This window comes from Symphalangus syndactylus, chromosome 17, assembly GCF_028878055.3.
Source record: "Symphalangus syndactylus isolate Jambi chromosome 17, NHGRI_mSymSyn1-v2.1_pri, whole genome shotgun sequence".
NCBI classification, from domain to species: domain Eukaryota; kingdom Metazoa; phylum Chordata; class Mammalia; order Primates; family Hylobatidae; genus Symphalangus; species Symphalangus syndactylus.
In genome coordinates this window covers 97,003,619-97,026,244 of record NC_072439.2, presented here as the reverse complement: position 1 = coordinate 97,026,244, position 22,626 = coordinate 97,003,619, and the positions used below count along the sequence as shown (strand labels likewise).

At 36.8% G+C, this 22,626-nt stretch overlaps 1 protein-coding gene across 5 annotated transcripts in view; it reads left to right on the top strand.

Annotated features, from left to right (window-relative positions):
* The window catches only part of ACAP2 (ArfGAP with coiled-coil, ankyrin repeat and PH domains 2), a 175,459-nt gene extending 154,641 nt beyond the window's left edge, over positions 1-20,818 (top strand). For all 5 annotated transcript variants that reach the window (XM_063622164.1, XM_063622162.1, XM_063622161.1 and 2 more), the window contains 6 exons: positions 93-185; positions 2,771-2,958; positions 3,402-3,511; positions 6,001-6,111; positions 9,367-9,428; positions 16,130-20,818. In XM_063622164.1, the coding sequence (XP_063478234.1) occupies positions 93-185; positions 2,771-2,958; positions 3,402-3,511; positions 6,001-6,111; positions 9,367-9,428; positions 16,130-16,230 (665 nt within the window). In that variant the 3' untranslated portion in view covers positions 16,231-20,818. The remainder of the gene's footprint in view (positions 1-92; positions 186-2,770; positions 2,959-3,401; positions 3,512-6,000; positions 6,112-9,366; positions 9,429-16,129) is intronic.
* The last annotated feature ends 1,808 nt before the right edge of the window (positions 20,819-22,626 follow it).

Below are 22,626 nucleotides of genomic sequence, written 5' to 3'. Positions count from 1 at the left end.
TGTGTAAGAGCTCATTTTAAAACCTTGTTTGTGGGAGATTGTTTTCTAAATGGCATGAACTTTAATCATTAGTTAATTTTTCTTTAAAACAGTCAGAAGTAATGACAGTGGAATTCAGCAGAGCTCTGATGATGGAAGAGAATCTTTACCCTCCACAGTGTCAGCCAATAGTTTATATGAGCCTGGTGAGTTCTGATGAAACTCGATGTTAATTGGTTTTGTTTGCTGGAAAATGCATGTGGTAAATCTACTTTTGATTAAATATATATATATAATATATATATATTATTATTTTTTTTTTTTATTTTTTTCTTTTTTTTTTGAGATGGAGTTTTACTCTTACTGCCCAGGCTGGAGTGCAGCGGTGCGATCTTGGCTCATTGCACCCTCCGCCTTCCAGTTTCAAGTGATTTTTCTGCCTCAGCCTCCTGAGTAGCTGGGATTACAGGCACCCACCATCACGCCTGGCTAATTTTTGTGTTTTTAGTAGGGACGGGATTTCGCCACATTGGCCAGTCTGGTCTCGAACTCCTGACCTTGTGATCCACCCGCCTCGGCCTCCCAAAGTGCTGGGATTTGAGCCACCGCGCCCTGCCCTACTCTTGATTAAATATTTTAAAGGAAGAGGTTAGTCTTAAAAGGTAACTAGGGGCGGAGTAATACGTTTAAATGAGAAAGCAGCGATTTCTTCATATTTGGAAATTCTGTCCTAGTTATATATTGTTTATACTTTTTTTAATTTTTATTTATTTACTTTTTTTGAGATGGAGTCTTTCTCTGTCACCCAGGATGGAGTACAGTGGTGCGATCTTCGCTTACTGCAAGCCCCACCTCCCAGGTTCATGCCATTCTCCTGCCTCAGCCTCCCGAGTAGCTGGGACTACAGATGCCCACCACCACGCCTGGCTAATTTTTTTTTTTTTTTTTTTTGTATTTTTAGTAGAGATGGGGTTTCACCGTTTTAGCCAGGATGGTCTCGATCTCCTGACCTCGTGATCCACCCATCTCGGCCTCCCAAAGTGCTGGGATTACAGGCGCGAGCTACTGAGCCTGGCCTACATTTTATTTTTTATTTTGAGTCTCGCTCTGTTGTCCAGGCTGGATTGCAGTGGCATGATCTTGGCTCACTGCAGCCTCCACCTTGTGGGTTCACACAGTTCTCCCACTCAGCCTCCCGAGTAGCTGGGTTACAGCTGTGTGTCATCATGCCCAGCTAATTTTTGTATTTTTAGTATAGATGGGGTTTCACCATGTTGGCCAGGCTGGTCTTGAACTCCTGACCTCAAGTGATCCACCTGCCTCAGTCCCCGAAAGTGCTGGGATTATAGGCGTCAGCCAGCACACCTGATCCTTAGTTGTACATTCTTCCAAGCCTAATGGTATGTGCTAAAAGTGCCTTACCAATTGCCAAGGATAGTTTTTAATCCACATGAACTGTGTGTCTTATTATCCTTTATCTTTCCTTGTGGCTGTCCTATCAGGAGAAAGATATCAGCAACTCCCTCCCCCATTAGATTTTTCTTTTGACCTGTGCTTTATACCCTTGTCCCCTCCTCCATGATTTCAGTGATTTTGGTCCTGCAGAGTACTCAGGGGAGTCAGCACTCTTCAAATTACTTGAAGTGCTTGTAGTGCAAATTAGGATGGTATTGGACCATCCTAGGAATGAAGTGAGGTTTGGTCTAGTAGTGAAAGTTTTTATGGATTCTTGCTGCTTCTTAAGTCCCAACATTTAGGAATATACTCAATTTTAATCTAGTACAGAGTAATTAACCTATCCCTTGGATACTGGCAAGAACAGAAAGGCCTGGCATATCAGTGATTGTCTTTATAGGAGAAGAAGGTTGAATGTTGGGGAATATCTATGTGAAAATCTCCCATAAGCTCATTATGAGAGATTAATGGTTTCTGGCCGGGCGCGGTGGCTCACGCTTGTAATCCCAGCACTTTGGGAGGCCGAGGCGGGCGGATCACGAGGTCAGGAGATCGAGACCACGGTGAAACCCCGTCTCTACTAAAAAATACAAAAAATTAGCCGGGCGCGGTGGCGGGCGCCTGTAGTCCCAGCTACTCGGAGAGGCTGAGGCAGGAGAATGGCGTGAACCCGGGAGGCGGAGCTTGCAGTGAGCCGAGATCGCGCCACTGCACTCCAGCCGGGGCGACAGAGCGAGACTCTGTCTGAAAAAAAAAAAAAAAAAAAAAGATTAATGGTTTCTTATGTCATAGCTTTATTTTTTAAAAATTGCGATAAAATGCACATAAAGTTTATCATCTTAACCTTTTTTCTTTTTTTTTTTTTTTGAGACTGAGTCACGCTCTGTTGCCCAGGCTGGAGTGCCGTGGTGCAATCTCAGCTCACTGCAACCTCTGCCTCCCGGGTTCAAGCGATTCTCCTGCCTCAGTCTCCCAGGTAGATGGGATTACAGGTGCCCGCTACCATGCCTGGCTAATTTTTGTATTTTTAGTAAAGATGAGGTTTCACCATGTTGGCCAGGCTGGTTTCGAACTCCTGACCTCAAGTGATCCACCCGCCTCAGCCTCCCAAAGTGCTGGGATTGCAGGTGTGAGCCACCGTGGCTGGCCCATCTTAACCATTTTTAAGTGTACAGTTTAGTGGCATTAAGTATATTCCCATTAGTGTGCTACCATTACTGCCATTCATCCACAAAACTCTTTGTATCTTGCAAAACTGAAACTCTACCTATTAAATAATTTTTTCTTTTTCTGCCAAGAGCTCATTTTTATTGATGTATATGTGTTTGCTTTTCAGAAGGAGAAAGGCAAGATTCTTCTATGTTTCTTGACTCAAAACATCTTAATCCAGGACTTCAGCTTTATAGGGCATCATATGAAAAAAACCTTCCTAAAATGGCTGAGGCTTTGGCTCATGGCGCAGATGTGAACTGGGCCAATTCAGAGGAAAACAAAGCGACACCACTTATTCAGGCTGTATTAGGGGTATGCATTTATATAATGACATTTTCAGTAGCAATCAAATATTTAAAAAATCATAATACGTTCTGAACTGGCTTTAGTATTATCTTTGCTTCAAGAGATGGGTTAGAAAATAGAAGGAACCTCTGTGCTATTAATAGTAGTGGTTTCTGAGCACCACTTCGATTGTTTCAAGTTTTTTTGCAGTGGAAAAGAATTCTGATAATGAAAGTATATAGTGTGTTTTGCTAGTTCACAAACTGCAAATGAATCTCTATTAGAATTAGTTCTTGGGAAGAAAATAATATAATTTATAATTTCTCTGCCTTGGCTGAGGGATATTTTTTGTTTTGGAGAGAAGGAAATGGAAATGCTATTTGAGTAAAAAGACCAATTGTTTTTAAAAAGAAATGTATTGTTTCTTGTTATTTGCTTTTGTCTATAGTCATCCTCTTTTTTCCTTTAAGGGCTCTTTGGTGACATGTGAGTTCCTCCTACAGAATGGTGCTAATGTCAACCAAAGAGATGTCCAAGGGCGGGGACCATTGCACCATGCCACCGTCTTAGGGCACACAGGGTAACTGCAGTGCTTTAATATTTACGGAGACTTTATTTGAAAAATTATTTTGAATTAATGTTTTAGTTTTTCTCAGGTTAAAGTTTTCAGGTAATGTTTGTAAAGGAATGTGTTTCATGACTTATTTTGTCATGATGGAATTTGAAAGTTAAAAAAGTCTCTTTCAGAAAAAGCTACTATTGGTTTTCAGGTACGAAAATTTCAAGGCTTACTTTGACCTTAACTTGTCATTAAATAGATCAGTTATAGTACTTAACTTTCTCTGTTATTAAAATTGTGGTGATTTTGTCAGACAACTTAAGCCTATGTTTGTGTTTATGTATGTATGTACATATACATTATTTCCATAGCATGCACACACATAACCTATTTAAAGATAATTTGATGACTTTGTAATTTTTAGTTTTTCCACAGGGTAGCTAAAGTCAAATTCTAAACTAAATTCTTACTTTGGGTTATTGACATTATGTCTTCTGGAGTGATAGTAAGATTCACAGAACAATAAAGCCTTGAAAATTGACTTTCTATTATTAGGAAGTATAAATGAAAGAAAATGTTGGCTTTATATGAAAAATTTGTGTCTTAAACGCTTGTTTCTTAATAAGACATCTCAGGGTATCCGATTATTATGTGGTAGATAAGCAAGAAGCTCTTATTTTAAAATATTTTTAAAATAGCATCTTCATTTATTTAGAGATAGGGTCTCACCCTGTTGCCCAGGCAGGAGTGCAGTGGTGCGATCATAGCCCACTACAGCCTTGAACTCCTAGGCTCAAGTGATCCTCCCCTAGTAGCTTGGGTTATAGGCGTGAGCCACTGTGTCTGGCTATTTTTTATTTATTTATTTATTTATTTATTTATTTATTTATTTATTTATTTTTTATTTATTTATTTTGAGATAAAGTCTTACTCTGTCACCCAGGCTGGAGTGCAGTAGCACGATCTCAGCTCACTGCAACCTCTGCCTCCTGGGTTCATGCGATTCTCCTGCCTTAGCTCCCTGAGTAGCTGGGATTATAGGTGTGCACCACCACGCCTGGCCAATTTTTTGTATTTTCAGTAGAGATGAGGTTTCATCACGTTGGCCAGGCTGGTCTTGAACTCCTGACCTCAGGTGATCCACCTGCCTCAGCCTCCCAAAATGCTGGGATTATAGGCATGAGCCACCGCGCCCGGCCGTGTCTGGCTATTTTTATCATGGCTTGTTTTCTTCTATCAGCAAAGAGATTCAGTCAGATAACTTCATCGTTTAAACTTTCTACACTTAAAAAAGGTAGTATTTAAGGTAGTACTTAACTCATCCTTTGTATTTTCTTCTTTTTTTTTAAGAGATGGGAGTCTCACTACGTTGCTCAGGTTGGAGTGTGGTGACCGTTCATAGGCACATTCATAGCTCACTACAGCCTTGAATTCTGGGGCTCAGGATCTTCATGCCTCAGCTTCCCAAGTGGCTGGGACTACAGGCATGCCCTGCCACTCCCGGCTAATTTTTAAATTTTTTTTTAGAGACATTTTGCTGTGTTGCTCAGGCTGGTCTTGAACTTCTGACCTCAAGTGATTCCTCCTACCTCTGCCTTTTGAGTAGCTGAGATTACAGGTGCTTACCTTGCCCAGTCATTATTTTCTTCTTAAACTATCAAAATTCTTTCCATTTTATTTCATAGACTCCATTTAGTCATTCTTTCATATTTAAAATTTTTTTTCAGTTTATTCAAGTAATGAATATTTGCAAGTACAGCAAGCAGATTACTTCCCATTCTTTGCTGTTGTATTATCATTATTATGAAGTTTACATTGCCTTGGCTTTCTTCATTTTCAAATAATGACCTTGAGTGATCTTTTTTTCATTTAGGTTTATAGATTACCTGTGCATATGTTTTTATGATATTCTTTTTTTTTTTTTTTTTTTGAGATGGAGTCTCGTTCTTGCCCAGGCTGGAGTGCAGTGGTGCGATCTCGGCTCACTGCAAGTTCCGCCTCCCGGGTGCATGCCATTCTTCTGCCTCGGCCTCCTGTGTAGCTGGGACTACAGGTGTTCGCCACCACACCCGGCTATGTTTTTTTATTTTTTTATTTTTTTATTTTTAGTAGAGATGGGGTTTCACCTTGTTAGCCAGGATGGTCTCAATCTCCTGACCTTGTGATCCGCCGGCCTTGGCCTCCCAAAGTGCTGGGATTACAGGCATGAGCCACCATGCCCGGCCTTTTTATGATATTCTTTGAGGATAGGGACCACAACTTATATATCCACCATGCTATCTAAAAGCACCAGATTAAATAGGATAATGTATGCAAAAATACCTTGAGACTTGTGAAATGTTGATCTTGGTAAGTTTTTATTAGTAGAGTTAGTGTTCAATTAATATTTTTAGAATGAATCAAGAATTTCCTAATGAAAATGTTACTTAAGTAGTACTTTTTTTTTTAAGGTGAATACTAATTTTTTTTTCTTATCGACGATATCTCAAAAATGCTGTTTTCTTAAACAGGCAGGTATGTTTATTCCTAAAACGAGGTGCCAATCAACATGCCACTGATGAAGAAGGGAAAGACCCTTTGAGCATAGCTGTGGAAGCAGCCAATGCTGATATAGTCACCTTGTAAGTACTTCCTTTTTACTTGACTGTTTCCGTACAGTGAATTACAGTTGTCCCTCGGTTATCCACAGTGAATTGGTTCCAGGACCCTGTGGATACCAACATCCATATGTGCTCATGTCCCTTATATAAAATGGTATGTATTTACATATAACTTACATACCTCCTCCCATATACTTTAAGTCATCTCTACTTATTATACCTAATACAATGGAAATGCTGTCTACGTAGTTGTTATACTATAGTGTTTTGTATTTGTATTTATTCATTTATTTATTTTTGAGACTAACTCTCACTTTGTTGCCCAGACTGGAGTGCACTGGCTCCCTGCAACCTCCAACTCCCAGATTCAAGCGATTCTCCTGCCTCAGCCTCCCTAGTAGCTGGGATTACAGGTGTGGTCCACCACAACCTGCTAATTTTTGTATTTTTAGTAGAGATGGGGTTTCACCATGTTGGCCAGGCTGGTCTTGAACTCCTGACCTCAGGTGATCCACCCGCCTCGGCCTCCCAAAGTGCTGGGATTACAGGTGTGAGCCACCGTGCCTGGTTGATTATTTGTATTTTAAAATTGTTGTATGGTTATTTTTTTATTGCCTTTTTTCCCCTGAATATTTTCCACTGGTGATTGGTTGAACCCACAGAGAAGGACAGCCAACTGTACTTGCACAAAGTGTTAACATAGCATTGTGCATTGTGTGAACTTCGAAGTTGGTTGGTATTTACTTTGTGCTATATACTTCTCTAAGCACATTAAATGTATTAAAACACTTTAAATGCATGAACTTATTTGGTTCTCACAACAACTCTATGAGGAAGATATTGTTAATATTGTCTTCATTTTATAGAAAAAGAAGTCAAGCCATAGATAATTTGAGATGTTAGTAAGTGGTGGAGTTGGGATTTGAAACCAAGAATTGTGTCCCTAAAACCCATGTTCTTAGCCATTTATGCTATACTGCCTGATACAGAAACAGAAAACCAGTGACTTCTTTAAAATGGTTTCTTTTTTTTTTTTTTTTTTTTTTTTTTTTTTTGAGACAGTTTTGCTCTTGTTGCCCAGGCTGGAGTGCAATGGCACGATGTCAGCTCAGCAACCTCTGCCTCCTGGGTTCAAGCGATTCTCCCTCCTCAGCCTCCTGAGTAGCTGGGATTACAGGCATGCGCCACCATGCCTGGCTAATTTTGTATTTTTAGTAGATGGGGTTTCTCCATGTTGGTCAGGCTGGTCTTAAACTCCTGACCTCAGGTGATCCACCTGCCTCGGCCTCCCAAAGTGCTAGGATTACAGGCATGAGTCACTGCACCCGGCTAAAATGGTTTCTTTATCTCTTTGTATAGTACTAGGGCAGAGGCTGGGATTGTTAGAGTAACAGATAATTATTCTACTACCTCGAGAATTAGAGGATTCTCTAATTCTGTAGGCAGGATAGTTGCATTGATATTAGTAATTTGTGAAGTTCCATTACCTTTGGGCAGTGGTAGGAATTTGTGCTTGTTTTTAAAAATAATTATTCACATAAAGCTAGGTGCTCCCACCCATAATCCAAGCTACTCAGGAGATCGAGGTGGGAGGGTTGCTTGAGCCCAGAAGCTGGAGAAAAGCCTGGGCAACATAGCGAGACCCTGTCTTTACAAAAAATTAAAAATTAGCCGGGTGTGGTGGCACATACTTGTAGTCGTAGCTACTTGGGAGGACGAATGAGACCCTGTCTCAAAAAAAAAAAAAAAAAAAAAATTATGTGAATACTTGATTAATTTTAAGATTAAAATGCATGCTTCTGAATGTTTAAATAAAATTTAATGTGATCCTTTAAATAATTTTGAGGTCTTAATTTGATTTACATCTCAGATCAAAGTAGTTTATTACACATGGAATTCAGAAAATTAATCGTCACCTATACCTTATTATGTAGGAAATCTCAAGCATATTTTGTATTGTCACTTATTCTTTTTATCCTGGGCTAAATGAAGCCCATAACTGCTTATCCCCCATCACTGGAGAAGAAATAGATCCATCCACAGTCCTGAGCTCCTATGGAGAATTCTTGACTTCTCATATGTCACCCCTCTGCCAAATAAAATAACAAAACAGCAAAACATAGTTTCTCAGATCCTTTCTCCACAGGAGGGGTTACTGTTATTATGGAGGCTATTGCAGGAAAATGTAGAACTCTTAAATCATTACAGATTTACAGTAGAAGAAATATAAGTTATTAAAGAAAAGATAGGAATGATATAGAGAGACAAGCTCTGCAGGCAGCTTCCCAGGCAATATCTATATAGCAGTGGACCCTTCCCTTAAAAATAATCTGTTCTCAAATAGTCTAGATTTTCTTGTTTTACTTTGTGTGAGTGCTTCAGTTTCACTTAAGAATTTTTGTAAGTAAGCATCCTCTGTGAAAACCCAAATGCCAAAGGAAGATTTGTGGAACACACAGTGGTTGAGAGAGAAGATAAAGGGAATTGTGGAACTTTGAAGATAGGAAAAGTTCATGTCACACATGCAGTTGCCAGAGAGAACATTTCAGAAGAGGGTGATGGAGGTCTGAGAAGGCAGTGGAAATTTGGTGGCCCAGAAGGACAGACGAGAGGTACAGAGTAGGAGAGGGGTACCAAACACAATATTTGCCTATTTTAAAATGTTGCTTAAAGGAAATACTTAGCTTCTTAATCTAGTGCTACATGTCATCTGCTGCCAAGATGAATAACCTAAAAAGAATGTATAAGCAATATGGTTAATATTGGGAAATTCTTGGTAACCTATAGTCATTTATTATAATGTTTGTATATCAAAATATATTCTCAGTATTTAGAGGCGACACATGCTGTTTATATGTCTGGAACTACCTCACTTCAGGGTGAGCCAGAGTGAACTTTTGACAGGTTCTCACTTCTGCACTATAGAAGCAATAATTTCAACAGTTGGCAGTTAAAATTTGACAGGTTGCTGTAAGAGCCAGGAATTGTCAGGCATCTGGAGGAAGCAAGCCACTAGAGGTATTGCAGGGATGCTGCTGCAGTACAGCTAAAATGCAGTCGTTGGAAGATTTTTATTGTCCTTTCTCATGAGAATTGTATGAAAGTAAGATAGTTATCTTTGTACCTCAGATTGCTGGGTTTGATAAACTAAAAGCCAGATTATTTTAATGGCAAATAAAACACAATTACGTTAGTACATGTATTACCTGTTTATAGACTTTATTTATGACATTTATATTGTATAATGTCATCTAAAACACTTTTATTTATTTTTAGGTTACGTTTAGCAAGAATGAATGAAGAGATGCGGGAATCAGAAGGACTTTATGGACAGCCAGGTCAATATTCTACTAATAACCATACTGAAATGCAGTATAAGAAATGCATTCAGGAATTTATCAGTTTACAACTGGAAGATTCATAGTTCTTTAGCAAACTAATGTGATACTATAGAGTTTTCATAACCTACTTGTAAATTGTGAGTTGTTAGCTTTGTACTGTACTTAACTGAATCCTTGGGTGGCTAATCCCGGGCCTTTAAAAATTCGTAACTCTTCCTATGACAGTACACATTGACTTGCTCTATTTCACTCTGGCTGCTGACTTCTTTATTTGCTGTACAGATGTCTTCCATATACATTCCAGTGAAGTGAATGGAATGGTAAAAATATTCTTTATATACTTACAGCAGCAAAATAATTGTTTTCTTTTTGGAATTCTTTTTAGCTGTCAAGTGAATATAACAAAATTGTTTTCTTTTTGTTATTCAGGGAATTTCTATAAATTACGTTCAGGGAAAAAAAAAATCACCATGTGTCTGGCATATAAAAAGCCAGTATGGAAAATACCAAGAAAAAGTTTACTGATGAGTTTTGTACTATAATCTAAAAACAAGTTGAAGATTTAAAATGAAAATTCACCAGGTGGAGAAGTCCATGATGTGAGTGGAGCTAGTTTGAAAGGCTGAGGGCAAAGGTCTCATTTTATCTAAAGCTAAAGCTTTGCCTCCAGGCAGTTGTACATTATCTCTTAGATAAGCGGAAGTATTTAGAACAATACTTTTTGCAGCTGATGGCAAAGTAGATTTATTCTACTTGAGAAATTTCAATTCATGATCACCTCAAGTTTCATTCTGAGTAATTTTCACCTTTGAATCAAGATGTCAAGGAAGAAATATCAGATTCTTCTCTTTGAAGAACACGTTGATTAGACGTTCTTCACAAAGAAGAGAGTAATTATTGGTTCTCTTGTTTCATGAATTTGAGTATATAAATTACTCATCTGTCTGTTTTAAATTTATATACACATTAGTAAAAAATTTCATGAATTCGTGACTAAAATACTTGAGAATATTCAGTTTGCAATGAGTAGGTTTGGTTTTTTAAAAATGAATATTGATACATTATTTTTAAAATGACCTAGTAATATCATCTCTTCTTCCTGTTTAAATACATTTTGAAATTTCTGTACTTCAGCCATTTATTTTAACGAGATTAATATATAGTTAATGTGAGGCCATTCTTTCCTCAGAGGACCGTATTTACTACTGCTTATTTTTGGCCTAATTTAATATGGAACAAGTAAGAACGTTAAGAATAGAGGCACTTCAGCTAGATATTTCTAATCTAGGGTGTCCCACTTTAATCCTATGGATCATACAATACTAGGCGGCTCATGATGTTCCAAGATGTAAGAGTGCTGATTAAGGGTGAAGCTCTAGCATTAATTCTGGATTTCACCCATTTGTTTTAAACTTGAATGTTAGATTTTAAATAGGTTATAATTTTATAACAGATATTATTAACTGATAGTATTACTAGGCCATTTTTGAGGCCTTTATGTTTAAGCACTTTAAAATAAAAATTGTTTAAAGAATATGACCTGATATTTGTGAGAGAAGAGTGAACCTCAAGATTTTAAGTTAAACAATTATTTTCCCCGTGAAATTTTTATTTTTTATTTTTTTTATTTATTTTTTATTATTTATTTTTTTTTGAGACGGAGTCTTTCTCTGTCCCCCAGGCTAGAGTGCAGTGGCGCGATCTCGGCTCACTGCAAGCTCCGCCTCCCAGGTTCACGCCATTCTCCTGCCTCAGCCTCCCGAGTAGCTGGGACTACAGGTGCCCACCACCACGCCCGGCTAATTTTTTTGTATTTTTAGTAGAGACGGGGTTTCATCGTATTAGCCAGGATGGTCTCGATCTCCTGACCTCGTGATCCGCCCGCCTCGGCCTCCCAAAGTGCTGGGATTACAGGCTTGAGCCACCGCGCCCGGCCTTCCCCGTGAAATTTTTAACTTCAATGTTTGGTTAGCTGCTCTTTCCTTACGGTGTCTGCTGATGTTCACCCAGCTGATTAGCCAGGTGGTCAGTGGTCGGCCCTTCTCTGGAGTGGGAAGCTTGAAAGGAGAGAGCCTCTAAGTTCTTGCCACTTCCAGTTCCACCCAAATTTCTGCCGCCATCATTTAGGAGCATTCAGATGTCTTTCACTGTCATTTTTGAGTTTATATATACATAAACTTAAAATGTATAGAAAAGAATTTTCCAATTTATTTTAATGAAAACTTGAAAAAAAGCCTCATTTTAAAAAAGCTCTCTTACCATTCTCACATTTTAGTTTAGAGGTTAAAAAATAGATCAGAATTCTGGAAATAGTATATCAGAATAAAATTGAGATTTTTCTGATTTATTTGAGGATCATCTTGAGAAGGGTTAGATTTTTAACTCATTCAGAGGGCCTAATATTTAAAGCAGGATGATTTTATGCTTAGACAGGGGACATGGTGAAATGGCATAGCAATTGCTCTTCGGTTACTGTTCTTTTCATTTATGAGACAGGTATGTTCGGCTAAGGCAGCGGCTGTTTGTCTTTCCTCTGCTTATCACTGTACATTTTTCTATCAAATGCTTTGGTTGCTTGTTTTATTGGGATCCTTTTTTGGTTTTCTTAGCAATAGAATGAAAACCTCAGAACTCTGGGTAACTTAAATGCAGGTATTTTTAATCTTTTGATAATGAAGAGCTCTTATCCTTTAAAAGATTCAGATGTAATCTTTGGCAATCACTGATTTATTTCTAGGAAACCCCACTTGTGAACTTTCTATCTGTACAACCCTAGGGACCTGAGACTCCCTGTTTCTTGCGTGGGGTGATGTGAGAGCACACATTTTTTTCAGAAGAAGGTGTGTCTCTCTTTGGCAGTCCCTGTAGCCCTTAGGAGACCTGGGTGGGTGAGGGAAACAGCACACTTTTCTGTCAGTTATTGGAAACCGGTTTGGTGGTTCCCACAGTCTCTGGCTCTGTGACTCTTCTTGATCGTTGGCAGGCTCTCAGCCAGTTGAGAATCATCACTGCTTTAGGGACCCACTACTGGTTATGTGAGTATGTAGCAAGCACAAGTTGGGAATCGCTGATCTAAGTAATTATGAAAGTAAGCTGTTACCAACCCAGAAGGGGTAAGGTCATGCATATATGATGACCTGGGGGTGGGTGTCACATGCTGCCATCCCTATGAGGGGAGTACATTTCAAGAGCAAAATTAGCACACTCTTGAATCATCATAACTGCTGTTGTGGTAGATATTCTGAATACCAAAAATTAAAAATGAATTTAAACTGTCAGTGGAAACACAGCAGTCTGCATTTTAAAAACTCAGAGCTGTCCAGGCACATAGAAAAGTTAACTGTCTGAAGGGAATAGAATGTGGTTAAGTTTAAAGAATATGCTTAGTATTATAAATGTTGAGTAATGAGTTGTTTACCATTTATAATAAACTGTTAAATGTATTTCGGGGAACATTCCATGGCAGCATATTCTGGGTTGTTATTTATGTGTTCCAATGTAGACAAATTATATTTGCCTTGGGAAAAATTCTAAGTAATCAAAATTATATTTAAATATTAAAAAATCATATTGAAGTTCAATTTGTGTTAGCTGTATTAAATATCTTGGTCACTATTGTTCTTGGAACATTTGCTTTTGACAACACATTTTGAGATCTAAGAAAGGTACATTAACAGTGCATTAATTAATGTTTTGTTAGAAACTAAATGTTAACAAAAAGTTTTGTGTGTGTATGTGTAGGTGGCAACTTCCTTTTGTATTATATTAATGCTTTTTAAATGTATTCAGTCAGTGAAACCAATGATTATTATAGCACCAACACTTTCATTCAAGGAAGCATTTAATTGAGTCTTATAATTTGTTTTGCATGGTACAATGGTTCTACTAAAATATACTTGTGTAATAGGTACTAGATGATTTAAAAACAAAAACGGAGAAACCACTTAAAAAGTTCCATAGCTTGTTATACAAAATATGCACTGCTAATAGTAGAAGCCATATATTGCCATTGTACTGTTGTAACACTTAACAGTGCTCATCTGGTGCTACCTGTAGACTATTTGGTATTAACGTCTGCTAGACCCTTCTTCCTGTTTCTTCTTGAATGTATAATGTGTGCCTTTTAAGTTACTTCTAGTGTTGAATGGTAAAATCTTTGTGGTATTTTTGTATTATAATCTGCACTTTACACTTTCTTGGAAAGGAAAATTCCAGACTATCCAGTTTAAATAGTCTTTTAAAAATATTTATAATGTTTACAATAAATATTTTACATATTTTAATTCAACCTCTAAAAATTAGAAAAAATATTTTATATGGTTTGTTGCTATTTAGTGTTGCTCTCTTTATTTATTTTCTATCTTTTAGAATGGTTAAAATGAGAGTAGCAATGTTTGTCTTTTGATCTGGAAGTAAACTTTTACGAAACCATGGGTATAATTGGATTGTCTTACCAGCTGTTCCAACGTATCATCCTTTTATTTTAGTCATGTCAATATGAGTTAGATGTTACTCTCAGCCACCTGTTAATCTCTTCTTACTGTTTTTTTAAAGTAGACAGATTAGGTTTAATCGATTGATTCAGGTCAGGAATAAATTCCTAGGGCTAAATGAAAACTATATAGAGATGTTAATAAGTTGCTTTTTACCTAGACTAAATGCAAAAAGTGACTAAAATGTATTAGATTTCTTTTTCTTTTTCTTTTTTTTTTTTGAGATAGAGTCTTGCTCTGTCGCCCAGGCTGGAGTGCGGTGGCACGATCTCGGCTCACTGCAAGCTCCGCGTCCCGGGTTCACGCCATTCTCCTGCCTCGGCCTCCCAAGTAGCTGGGACTACAGGCGTCCACCACCACACCTGGCTAATTTTTTGTATTTTTAATAGAGAAGGGGTTTCACTGTGTTAGCCAGGATGGTCTCGATCTCCTGACCTGGTGATCCACCCGCCTCAGCCTCTCAAAGTGCTGGGATTACAGGTGTGAGCCACCGGGCCGGGCCAAAAGTAGTAACATTTTTTAATTCAAAATCTTGGCTTATGCTGTTAGACCTTTTTACTAGATCTTTATTCCTGTCCTCAACTTTTTTCTAATTCTCTAGCTTTTGGTATGACATCTCTTGCCTCAAAAATCTCACTTTTTTAAAAACTGACAAAACTTACTGCACTATTAACAACATCTGTAGCAATGAGTGTGTTATAAGATGGATGCAAGGTATCTTATAGGAGATAATTATAAAATGTTACAATAATAATCAAAAACAGTATTTTATGGTTGAAATCTTGAGAACAGAATTATGCCAAGCATTTGTGTATAAGGCTAATGTTTAGCAAGAAGCATTCATGATCAATGATTTATCTTGAAAATAAGATTCCTTTGTCTGAGGGATTGATCTGTATGTGTGTGTATATTTAGTTTCTCATGACAAAATGGTATTCGGTCAGAATTAACATCAGTATCTATAATCTATTTCTCGGTAAACATGTTTGTACATATACATGTTTATTTTTCTAATTTAACAGATGTCCTTGGTATTTATTTGCATTTTGTCATAGCATTCTTGCTCATATGACCTGCAGTAAAACAAAAACCCAACTTTTAAATGCAAAACTGATTTTAAAGCCATTTTCTTTTTTTATTTTTATTTTTTATTTTTTATTGAAACAGAGTCTCGCTCTGTTGCCCAGGCTGGAGTGCAGTGGCGCCATCTCAGCTCACTGCAACCTCCACCTCCTGGGTTCAAGCGATTCTTCTGCCTCAGCCTCCCGAGTAGCTGGGATTACAGGCACTCACCACCACGCCTGGCTACTTTTTGTAATTTTAGTAGAGACGGGGTTTCATCATTTTGGCGGGGCGGTCTCAAACTCCTGACCTCAGGTAATCTGCCTGCCTCGGCCTCCCAAAGTGCTGGGATTACAGGCATGAGCTACCACGCCTGGCCTTAAAGCCATTTTCTAGGATTTTGTTGTTAATTTTTGTAGAGACGTAGTCTCGCTATGTTGCCCAGAGTGGTCTTGAACTCCTGGCCTCAACCAATTCTCCCCCCACCCCCCCACCCAGCTTCCCAAAGTGTTGGGGTTATAGGCATGAGGCACTGCACCCAGCTAGATTTTTATTTTATGAGTTTAGTAAGCAGTGGATTAGGTGCATTAGTTTTAATTACGCATTAAAGTTTGAGTAAAAAATTACTTTTTAAAATTGCTTTTAATTAAAAGATAGTATTATTTTTCCCTATCTGATTATAAGTTTGTCCTGATTATCAGTTTGTCTTGTTAATAACTTGCATCCATCCAAAACATTAGTATTGGGTTTTAGTCATTTCTTTTGGCCTTTATCAAGGGAAATATTTATTTAAAGAAGGTCTCATTTACTACACCTCATTTAGAATGACTCTTTCTCCCCCTCATGTGTTAATAAATGTGTTTCTTTACATTGCTTTAAAACACTTGCATCTTTGCTCTTTTCTAACTCTGAGCTTTCTTCTGTGGCTGCATCTGAGGTGCTTTTTTCAGGTATAGTTTTTTTTTTTCTTTCATTACATAATTTTTCAGCATTTATTTTTAGTTGCCCCTTTTCTTCCAAAAATGCTTATCTGAACAAAATTTTAATGTAATGAATTATAAAATAGTACTAGTAATAAATATGAATGTTGTTTTATTAATACTTGTGTAAATGTTTAAAGTGTCTTTATTTTATTTCATGCAGGTGATGAAACTTACCAGGACATATTTCGTGATTTTTCCCAAATGGCATCCAATAATCCAGAGAAACTAAATCGTTTCCAGCAAGATTCACAGAAATTCTGAATTTCTTTTTAAAAATGGGAAAATATGAAATCTGGTGACCCCCTAATATATACAGCTAAAAATTCACAATTTTTTACTGCTTTAATTCTACTTAATTTTGGTAGATATTGAATGGCTTGGAAAAAAGGTACCCATTCATATATTTATAAATTAAAACATAGTTATGTAGTAGTTGGAGAGGAACCTAGTTTAGGACCTCTTTTATTAAAAAAGCCTATTTAAAGGGCTATTTCTGTAGATAAAAGTTCAGTCTAGATTTAGGCCATGTCTAGGTTACAAGATGATAGGAGGTTAGACAAAAATGATTCTTTTGCCAATGGGTGGTAGCATTGATTTTTTTCCTCCACGCATCTTGCCCAGGATCATTCAGTCAAGCACGTCTTCATCAAGTGGGAGCCAACTGTCCTGCCTGCCTCAAGAGTATGTTTTTTCTTTAGCTTCCCTGATGATTTTTGGTGGTTCAGAAATAGGTGTGTGTGTTTATGTGTTGTTGGTAACCTAGCTTTCATACACATAATATATGGTTTATTAGAACTAGAGAATGTGTTTTCCCCATTTGTTCATAAATGCGGTTATACTTCTTAGATGACAGGTTATTGTCCAGTACTTTAATGTATGTATGTATAATGGCTGTACAGGTAGACCATAATTCAGTCCTTTAGATTTATTTTATGCAGCAAAAAGAAGCTCTTTTTTTTTTTTTAATCACACACAAAAAAAACCCCAGTTCAAAATGTGTAGTTCTTCATTGTTGGGTTGATTCCCCAAAACCTTGACAGATGTATCGATGGAATAAAACTGTGTCTTAAAGGTTACTTGAATGTCGCAAAATTATGCTTTCATCAAAACTTCAAAGGAAAAATCAATTTATAAAATAATGTAGGCCATTTTTGTATTTGAAATTTGTCCTTTTAAAGATACAGTTTTGCTGTTGCTCCTAGTGAAAGAAAAATCTCTGTACAAAGGAGAAAAAGAACCCCACTTATTCGTAGTTAATACTAAAATATATAGCAATAAATTGCTGTTTATTTTTTCTACATCTATTTTGTGTACTTGTACACAGTGTACATTCTTTTAAATTATATCGTGTATATAGCTTTAGTATTCGGTTACATGATTCACAGACCCCTGAATTCCAAAATATTATGGATAAACATATTACCATTTATATGCTACAAATTAGTCTGATTCCATCTTTGAAATGTCTTACAAGTATAAAATAATTAATTTGCTTTTTTTTTTTTGAGATGGCGTCTTGCTCTGTCACCCAGGCTGGAGTGCAGTGGCACGATCTCAGCTCACTGCAGCCTCCTCCTCCTGCGTTCAAGCAATTCTCCTGCCTCAGCCTCCCGAGTAGCTGGGACTACAGGCACCCGCCTCCATGTCCAGCTAATTTTTGTATTTTTAGTAAAGACAGGTTTCACCATTTTGGCCAGGTTGGTCTCGAACTTCTGGCCTCAGGTGGTCAAGCCTGCTTTAGCCTCCCAGAGTGCTGGGATTACAGGCGTGAGACACCGCACCCAGCCTAATTTGCCTTTTGATTCCTTTCTATTGTTGTCAGCAATTAAGTTTATTCTTCTTTTAGAAATTATATGCAAATGATATTATTGATACTCTTTCTAAATAAGAGGTTTTAAAATATATAAAAATTTTATGATCCAATTGTAGATAAATTTTCTAACATTTCCCAGTCACTAGTTTTATAAGTTGATTAAACATCAAATCAGAATCTAGCCAAGCAGGAATTATATTGAAATAAGTTCACATTACAGAAAAGATTCCATAATTTGGCCAAATTGCATGCATGTAATGCTTATTGAGTAATAGTCACTATATGTTAGATAAAGATAAAAATATATTTGTGAATTATTTCTGAGGAAATGCTAACTTCCACAGCATTGTATTTAATTATAACAGTAACAGGAACATTAAATCTTTATCTTTACTGTTTCACCTCAAAGTCATAGATCATCTGGCTTTTTAGGCACCTTCACTAAAGGCAAAAATCTGATTTGTAGTTTTTATTAGCGTGTACCTTGAAATTATTTGACCAAGAAGCTCAAAGAAAAGAAGTATGTTAAAGAAAAAGAGAAAACCTCACTTTTCCTTTATAGTATCCCTTCCTGTTTTAATTCCTAAAGATCCTGACCTTTATCTGAGGAAGTCTAGGTAGTTTTCCTTTTGGATCTGGCCATTGGTGTGTGCTGCATTCAGATCACCTCTGGAATCTCTGTGGCTGTGAAGGCAATTCCTTATGAGACTCTTGCCTCCTGTGGCTTAAGTGATGAATTGTTAATGTGGCAGTAATTAGTATCAACTTAAATGTAGTGGTCAGAAATGTATTTGAAGTGCCTTAAAGATGATCATGGTTCAGAATATCTTCAGAGAAAGCAAAATCTTTAATATTGCAGGGAGGTTAGCAGTACAAAGACACATTTCTGTGGCTTGATCTCTTGAATATGCTGAGACCCAATGTGGGTCTCATTTGGCAGAAATGATGGAGTAAACAGCAAGGCTTTAAATTAAATTAATAGTTACAAGGTAGGTTGTCTCTTAGGTGAATTTAGCCGTGTCAACTACTAGCTTTTATATGGTATGTAACAAATCTAAATTATGTTATGCTGTGAATTATTCAGTGCATTATAAGAAATCGTAGTTTAAACAATGTTAATCATGCTTTTGGGCTTCATTAGTCAATGTGATTGGCCTTTTATTTTCTTTCCGTAACTTACCTGCTATTATTAGTTTCTTATTCCTTATTATTAATCTGTTAGCTCATTATCGTTAGCTTACTAACTTAAAAGTTAGATTAATATCAAAATAAGAATAGCACTATGAAGAGTTAATAAAATGCAATTTCATGTTAGAGCTAGAATAAAATTAATTGAGCAGTTATTTGCAATGCTTCATTATAACATTTATGTGCTTAAGATTTCTAAGATTTTAAAAAGTTACCTTTAATACAATCCTTAGAAACTCAGAAATTTCCTGATATTCATTAGATTATGGTGTTTGCCTAATTTGTACTGGTTTTCACTGTATATTTTAATGAACTTTGGCTACTTTTCCAGACACACAGATTTAATTTGGAGTATGAACTTTGGTTCTTCATGAGTGCATTTTGAAAAAGAAAAAAATACACATTCAGAATCTGGCCAATTTAAGTTTGTATTTTAAAAATATTTTATGCATGTTAAGTATGGTCGCAGTAAATGAAATTGTGTTTAAGACTAAATTTACTACCGTTTTGAACAATCAGACATTCCCAGATCATTCTTATATTGTCAGATAACACTTGTGTATAATATCACTTTGGACCATGGACATGAGCTGGAAAAATGATGTATCTTTGTAGATTGTATGTCCAGAATGACTTTAGAACCGCATGATGCAGCGGAAGGAGCACTGGACTAGTCGTCACTACCTGTTTTGGATTCAGGGCTCCTCAGATTAAAATGAGTGTAATGAAACAAGGTGAAAATATAGAAACATCCCTTTGTATACTGTTTTGCCACTTTCAGTGTACTTGGCATTGCTTTATCTCACTGGATTCTCACGGTAGGATTTCTGAGATCTTAATCTAAGAGCTCCAGAGTTGCCTGCTTTTTTGATCCTCGGGTGCTCCTTTTGTTTTACAGAGCAGGGTCACTTGATTTGCTAGCTGGTGGCAGAGTTGGCACCATTACCCAGGTCTGACTGACCACTAGTCAGAGGCACTTTATTTGTATCATGAAATGATTTGAAATCATTGTAAAGCAGCGAAGTCTGATAATGAATGCCAGCTTTCCTTGTGCTTTGATAACAAAGACTCCAAATATGCTGGAGAACCTGGATAAAAGTTTGAAGGGCTAGTTTGGGATTTGAAGACAAAATTGTAGGAAATTTTACATTTTTGCAATAACAAACATTAATGAAAGCAAAACATTATAGAAGTAATTTTAATTCACCACATACTTATCAATTTCTTGATGCTTCCAAATGACATCTACAGATACGGTTTTGTGGACATCTTTTTCTGTTTACATAAATTTATCCACTTAAAATGTGATAATGTGGAGACAAAGCAAGATTTGATTACATAAACTTTTCTCTGCATTGGTCTTTTCACTATCTTATTTGCTAACTTTTCTTATTTTTCTTCAACCTCCCCACCCTCCATTTTTTGGATATTAAACAGGGAAAGCTTGCTACATTATAGATTGTTGACACCATTTATTTTACACAAAGGCTAAAGGTTAACTTTTGGAAATGATGAGCTACTTTTTTATATGTGTTTACTCGTGCTTTGTGATATTTCTGGATCATTCCAGTCATAAAGACTTATTACATGTACTATTTCTTGCTACCTGTGAAAAGGTATATTTTAAAGAATGTATAACCAACAGTCCATTTACTTTTTATTAGTATGTAGAGGATTTGTATCTAATTCATGAATGTAGTTTTACAATAGTTTGTCATTGTAAATGGAGCAAAGTACATTATCTTTATTCTAAAATGTACATTATGTAAGAATTGTAAATATACTTGATTAAGTACTTTGTATGCCAAAAAATTACAGTAAGTCAATAAAAATCTCACCTCTGGCTTAGTTCTTTCATGGTGATTTACATTTTCTTGTGAAATACACTGTGAACATATCTGTCAACAGCAGTTATTTTTAAGGTGTTTCTTTCCAACCCTTTCAAATCCACATTCATCCTATTTGCTGATTACTTCAATCAAGAAATCCATTTGGATCTTTTAAGTATATAATTCTCTTTGTTCACGGAGCTGTTATGACCCCTAATTCATTGGCAAAAAGATAAAAGGCTTTTTTTGGGGGGTGGGGGGAGGAGCTTGCTTAAGTTTTTTCCATTATGATTGACATTAATGTTCCTAATCTATGCAACACATTCACATTTTATCCTTTTAGTAAACAGACACACACACGTTTGTCTGTGAATTGGGACTGAAGGAATGGAAGGTTGAAAAAACCAAACGAAGTGAATCACCTGCATTTGTTAAAAAAAAAGCTAATTGAAAGCAGACACATAAACTTTTCAATATAACTTGCTTTGTTCAGCTTCATTTCATTTTCAGAATAGTTCTGTGGAGAACCCACATCAATAGTGTGTAAATATTTTTAGTGAAAACAGTTTAATTTTTCAATTATTGCAAAAACAAAGCTTTTTGCTTGTGGAGAAATGTTAAGAAGAAGCAAGAGAATCACCCACAATTCCATTATTTTACTTGTGCTGTCCAAAATGGAACTCACTAGCTACATGTGGCTACTTAATTGGAATTAGACAGAGTTCATTTCCTCAGTCGTACTGCTACATTTTAAGAACTTTTAGCCCCATGTGGCTAGTGACTATTGTTTTGAACAGGGGAGATTGTAGAATATATACGTTGTCACAGGAAGTTCTACTGGATAGCACTGAGGGAGATACTGTTAATTTTTTGGTGTATACCCTTCTAGACCTTTGGGTGTGTGTATTCATACATTTATATAATGGGATCATACTGTTACCCACTTCTTTCACTTAATAGATGGGGAGAACTTAAAATTTATGGACAATTTCAAGCATGTAGAGGTAGAGAAAATAACTTCAATAGCTGTAAGCTCATGGCTTATATTTATTCTCCTGCCCATTTTTCCCCTTTCCTGGACTTTTTTTGGAACCAGATCCTAGACCTTTCACCAGCAAATCATTCCGTATGTACATCTAAAAGTTAAGGACTGTTTAAAAAATCGTTAACACTTCTTAAAACTGTAAAACTACATAATCAGTATTCAAATTGGTGGTCTCAAATATGATTTTTAAAATAGATCGTACAAATCAGAATTCACGTAAGTTCCATACATGGCAGTTGGTGAATATGTTTCTTAGTCTCTATAGGGTTTTTTTCCCGTTTATTACCATTACTATTTTCTTTTTTTGGAAATGGGGTCTCGCACTGTTGCCCATGCTGGAGTCGTGTGGCGATCGTAGCTCACTGCAGCCTTGAACCCCTGAGCTCAAGTGATCCTCCCACCTCAGTCTCCCACATAGCTTGGAGTACAGATATGAGCCACCTCACCCATTTGTTAGTTTTTAAAATTTCTACCTGCAGTTTGTTGAAAACATCACTTTTAATGACTGCATTATTTTAGCTTTAACCACTTCATTGATGACCATTTGATTCCGATTTTTTGCCATCATGAACCTAGCTTTGCTTTATTTTTGTTTGTTTTTTGACACAGGGTCTCACTCTTTTTCCCCCAGCTGGAGTACAGAGGCACAATCTCGGCTCACTGCATCCTCTGCCTCCCGGGTTCAAGCGATTCTCTTGCCTCAGCCTCTCGAGTAGCTGGAATTACAGGTGTCTGCCACCACACCAGCTAACTTTTTTTTTTTTTTTGAGACAGAGTTTTGC